A 6,000-nucleotide genomic window follows, 5' to 3' on the forward strand; every position below is an offset into this window, starting at 1 on the left:
CCAACATCTAATTTCAACAAAACCCTACTTCCTGTTCTCTGCAAACTAAAGGGGAACCCAGAGATACCGCGTCAACCTTTCGCACACTTCTGCAGTGCAGACATGGTGTCAGTCTGACATTCAGCACTCAAAACCAGAGAAACAGCCAAGATCTGGTTTGAAAGACAACCTTGTTCATTTTCTTGGATGAAATATGCATGCACCTTGCTTACATATGCAAATCAAACAATGCTATTAAATAACGGAGACTGCAGACCAGGGGAAGTAATGTGGTTTTGAGAACATCTTCAAATCGCTCCTGTGCAGAACTATAACTGTAGGAAATACAGCAACAAGAGAATCAGCCATCATAAATACTCTCATGATGCTCTGGCTTTTCCACCAAGGCCAACCCCAGCAATTCACCCCGAAAAACCTCTCCGGCGAGGAATTACTGCTGATTAAACGCATGACATAAATGCTTGCTTCAGCACATCTCTGTCCTCTCCATCCTTATACAAATTACCATGGTAACCACCACAGTCTCTGCCAAAGCACCACACAGATACTATTCCTGTAATAATACTACTAATAATAATAATAATAATAATAATAATAATGTGGTAAACTGGCATTAGTCAAAATTGCCATTAAAAATGAGGAAGATAGTGAAGGCTTCATATACTATTTGAAAGATTTAAAATATTAAATTATTATGACTTATACAGAACTAACATTATATAGTCACTATAACACCTTGGCAGAAACTACATGGTGATTCTTTGTTTCTATAAACCCAAAAAGAGGAAATAAATCTGATTTAAAATGATTCAGAATGACCCTGCTCTCTTTTTCCAGTTTGAGAAAGACCATGTATGAAATTATTAAGACTAAATAAGTAAAATTACATAACTATGACATGATGGGTTACCATGATGATTCTTCGTACAGGAGTTTGTTTAATTATAATGCTGATTAAACGGCTGAAATAAAACAATTCAGCATAACCTCTCTCTATCCATACCATAGTTAACATTTATTCTTTTGGCAAATGGTTTTATCCAAAGCGGCTTACAGTTGAGTATACAATGAGTTATTTACTATAAGATGGCAATAAACACAAGGTTTCAGTCATCGTTCAAATGAGTCAAATCTAGGACAGGAATTGACCTGCCTCTATCAAAAACCAAACAATTACTTTTACAATTACAATAAAAGTGTGTGTTTTTGTTGTAAAAATATTTTTGTAAAAATTTGTCAATTATTTTCGCCAAAGATGCTATAAATTATTTTGACTTTACATCGGTTAAAAAAAAAAAGAAAGACATTTTGACAGAAACTATGATTACCATGGTGATTTCTTGTATATGGATGCATTTAATTACATATAATTCCCTTACATCAGACAAAAGAAATAAATGGCAAAAAACAAACACAATGGCTAAAATAAAATATTTCAGCATAACCTTGGTCTCTCTAAGTTACATCCTTACCATAATTTACCATGGTATCCACGGTCTCCTCCAAATTATCATAAAATTACTGTTACCACTACAATAAAAATGTGTGCGTTTTTATTATTTAAAGAATATGTATTAAATTGTTTAGACTTTACAGAAGTACAAATTAACTGACATTTCGGCAGCAATTATGGTTTCCATGGTGATTTCTCATATGCAGACTACCCCTCCCCCACACACACAATAATAAGCCAACTAAAAAACTGAAATAAAATATCTATCCCTATATGACTTCTCTATATCCTTACCATAAATTACCGTGGTAATCACTTTCTCTGCCAAAAGTTACTACGACAATACAAATGTTTGTCTTACTTCTACGATACATCGGCGGCAAACAGCACAGTAACTCTGCCGTGTTTGGGCAGAAAGTACGGTTGCCATGGTGATTTCTCGTACGCAGAAGCGTTGAATTACCTGTACGCTGCCACGGCGCGGTTGTTGAGGTACTTCTGCGCGGTCATAACGCCCACGAAGAGGAAACTGCTGGACCGGGTCACCGCGGGCTTCTCCGTGCCTCCGTACTCCTTCTTCATCATCATCATCATCCCCGCTCCTCCTCCGCAGCCGCCGCCGCTCGCCCGCCGCTTGTGACCCGCTTTCTTCAGCTCGGTGGCCCGGGGCAGGATGAGCCTGGACGCCAGTGTGAACCCGACCACCAGCCCCAGCAGCACGCTGAACCACGACCTGCGGCTTCTGCCTGCCATTTCAGCGTACGCTCACACCTCCGGTTCGCTCGGGGCTTTTATGTCTTCACGCCTTCGGTTTTTTAAACGCCACCCGCTGCTGCAGTCCCGTCCAGAACGCTGGGTTTGGGTCCGAGCATGGTCACCGTTTAGCGCCGCTGCAGCGCTCCAATCCCCGGAGATCACCAGCCACTGCCATCTAATCGCCGACTATCCGCTCCTCGGCTTCGTGAACGTATCTCCGTCGCTTCGCGCCTGAATCGGTGAACAGTCAGGAAAAATGAACGGTCTGCTGTCTCGAGAAGTGCGGCTGCATCCTCGTTCTCCCGACTATCTCGCCATTGTGAGTGAGCGCGAGCGCTTGAAACGCGTCTGAGGCGACGCGGCTTAACCGTCGAGTGTTTTTGACACGCTGGAGGCGCCGTAGCTCGTCGCTGATTGGCCGAGCCGAGTGGCTGCGCACAGTTGGCTGATGACGTCCCATGCATGGGAAAAGCATTGCGTCTTTTTTCGCGTGAACTCAAACTTGTTTTGTAAGATTCACCAGGAAACTGCAGTCAGTTTTATTTATCTGGAAAAAAAAAAATCTATTTTATTTACAAAAAAAAAAAAAAAAACACACACAATGGAATTCGATTTCCATTGAATCACAGAGGATTTTTTAAATAAAAAACAGGCTATAAAACTGGACAAAAGAAAGGTTTTGTATCTATGAATTATTTTGGAGTAACCTGTTCAACATTTTCAGAGGTATTCATCTGTTTTTAGGTGCAACCTGCCTTTTCCATTTTCTCACTAAATGTGTATTTCTCTTACCTGTCTCTCAGAAAGCTATACAAAAAAAATTAATATATTTATTTTAATTATTAACAAAATCTAGCAATCACTTCAAGGTTTATTTAAATATTTTCTCACCATAATTATATTTGGATAAAATAAGGCAATAAAATAAGTTTAATCAGGTCAAGCTCCGGTTTTTATATTTAAAATTCAATAGAATAATTCTATATTTATATTTCATATTTAATAGTCAGATGATGATTTCCATTCTATAATTTTGTAACGGAATGCCTCCCTTTGTTCTAAATCACGTGCTAATCTCGCCACCTAGCGGATAAAGTGTGTCCTCGCGAGATTATAGTTTATTTTGGTCGGGACCTTCCTCTTCTGCACTGTTTTCATTTCGAAACCTATATGGATAAAGTATTAAACAGACAAGATGGACATATTGCTTAATTTTCTTATCACGATGTCATAATTAACGGAGCATAAGGGTGAATTTGAATAATTTCACTGAAATGCATGGATGTTATTTTTGCCTGACTTCTAACTTCTATGCAGTGTCTTACACGCAGTCTACAGTTATGTTTGTGTTTATATATATTTGTCACTCTATAGTTTTTATTAATATTTGCTCCTTTTTATTTTAGTACATCAGTAAAAATAATGAAAATGAAATCTTGCTTTTGCAACTAAATTAAATAAAATAAGTGTTATTTTTCATATTTTATATTATTTGTTGTTTTTTTAAATTAATGAAAATGTTTTTTTTTAAATGGTTTAGTTAACTATAATAACCCTGCTTTCATGAAATACTAAAAATATGTAATGTGTTTATAATACAAAATTAATTTATTTTGTAATTTAAAAAAAAAAAGTTTTCCCTTTCTCTATGTCCTAAAAATCACTTTACCTATTTCTTATTTATTGAAAAGTATACATTGTTACTTTGATGGTCCTGAAACAGGATAATACAGTGAATTGTTGTCCTGACAAATAAGACACAGATAAACATTAAGTATGCATTTTTATTCTGAGAAACTATAAAGCGAGAACAATGCAATGACACTGACACGTCATTCCTAAGGAAATAGCAAAGACCTCACACCACATACATCAGGCTGCTATTGCACATCACTAACCACTGCATCGATGGATCTGTCACAAACCTGCTTTTACAACAGAATACAAACATAGCACTTTGCATTTGGATTTACTCTCTCTAGGTGTTTATTTAACAGCCTTCCTAAGTGCAAAAAGCTAAAAACAGGAACACGATTATTACTGAAAATCATCAGCCCGCCCCAGGAGTATTAATACCTTTGATGAGGAGGCGTCATTAGAAGCCGTCAATCATACAAACAGGCAATAGCTTCTTAATCATAATATGTTAAAAGAACAGTCAAAAAAATACAAATGTTGTCCTTCTTGACTCACCCTCATGTCATTCTGACTGCAAATGCACCAAAAAGCGTAAAAGTAGAAAAATTGTCCAATCAACCTGTGCACTACACAATATTTCAAGTCTTCTGAATTTAGACAATGGTACTGTTGCATTGAAAAAAATACCAGCATACAGGCCTGGAACGACATGAGTGTGTGTAAAAAGACAATGCATAAGTCGATTAGCCTGTCACCAGAAAAAAAAAAAATGAAAGAATGCATGAAGACCCTTGTGTAATATAACCATATTTGCTATTGTCCTGTGATGAGAGATGACAGCTTCATTCAGATAATATTTGTGTGTTCCTATGGAGGATTAAAGGTCAGAGGTCAGTCTGACCGCACTTTAACCTCATCCACCCGCGGACGGGCCTCTCCTGCCGGGTCTCCAGGAGCATGTTCCTCCTCCGTCTCCAGACAGAGGACTGTATCCTACAACACACACACACACTCACGCTTTAGTCAAACAACAACATATACATAAAAATGTGACTCATTATTCATAATTTATTTAAATTTATTTCTATAACAATATTAAATAAAGTACAGTAAAAAATAAAGACTCAAATATATTTTCAGCACAAGAAACACCTGAATGTCTGAATATCTGAATATGTGCAATTAACCAACAATAATAATTCTTTCCTGTGAAATACTGGACCATTCCGGAAAACTAGTACATGTTTCGGGATTAGTGCATGTACAAAAATGGCGATGGCACAAATAAATACATAAACAAATCAATTAAATGAATGGGTGAATTAGAAAAATTAAAAACAACATGAGGACGAATAAATTGAGGTTTTCATTCATTCATATATACATACATATGTGTGTGTGTATATATATATATATATATATATATATATATACACAAAATTTATTAATATATTTTGTAATTTATATAAATGAATAATCCTATTTATTCATATCTAATTTCATATTTATTTGGCAATATTGTTTTAAAATGTTAAAAAACAAAAGAAACGCTCATCTCTAAATATCACTGCAATATCAACTGACAACCTGGATCATTTTCTCCTGTGAAATATTGGCCTAATCTGAAAAATGGGTTATTATTTGGGTTAGTGGTCTCAAAAAATGCTTGCAATCCTTGTAAAGTCTTACAGGTTTGGAATGACATGAGGGAGAGTAAATCATGGCAATTTTGCTCTTTTTTCCTTTATTTTATTTTATTTGTACTGTACTTGTATTTTCTTTATATCGTTTTCTATAGTTATAGAAGTAAACAACCAAAAGAGTTTTAAAACACAAGAAACAGGAATGAATACCATTGCAATATAAACGAACAACCAGAATAATTTTCCTCTGTGAAATATTGGGCTAAAAGTGTAAAATAGGTTCAATTATTGGATTAATGCACTCAAAAATTGAAAATGATTGCCTCATTTACAAAAAGTTATACAGGATTGGAATGACACGAACATGATTGACAATTTTCAGTTTAAGAGTTTTCATTCACTAAAATATATATTTGTATACTCTGAAATTAAAAGTATAAAACATGCTTTATTTTTCATATATTTTTATTCTATAATTGTACTGTGCTTCATGTAACTAATTTATATATT

The 6,000-nt window shown here is 35.6% G+C and overlaps 2 protein-coding genes across 3 annotated transcripts in view; both read right to left on the reverse strand.

The window, feature by feature from the left end:
- Positions 1-2,564, reverse strand: part of LOC306883701 (chondroitin sulfate synthase 1-like) — a 77,956-nt gene extending 75,392 nt beyond the window's left edge. The window contains exon 1 of the mRNA XM_079439112.1: positions 1,917-2,564. Coding sequence (XP_079295238.1) covers positions 1,917-2,206 — 290 coding nt within the window. The 5' untranslated portion in view covers positions 2,207-2,564. The remainder of the gene's footprint in view (positions 1-1,916) is intronic.
- Positions 2,565-3,975: 1,411 nt separating this feature from the next.
- LOC306879978 (selenoprotein S-like) overlaps positions 3,976-6,000 on the reverse strand; it is a 4,233-nt gene continuing 2,208 nt past the window's right edge. For both annotated transcript variants that reach the window (XM_079433211.1, XM_079433210.1), the window contains exon 6: positions 3,976-4,840. In XM_079433211.1, coding sequence (XP_079289337.1) covers positions 4,761-4,840 — 80 coding nt within the window. In that variant the 3' untranslated portion in view covers positions 3,976-4,760. The remainder of the gene's footprint in view (positions 4,841-6,000) is intronic.

This window comes from Barbus barbus, assembly GCF_936440315.1.
Source record: "Barbus barbus genome assembly, chromosome: 2".
Lineage (NCBI taxonomy): Eukaryota > Metazoa > Chordata > Actinopteri > Cypriniformes > Cyprinidae > Barbus > Barbus barbus.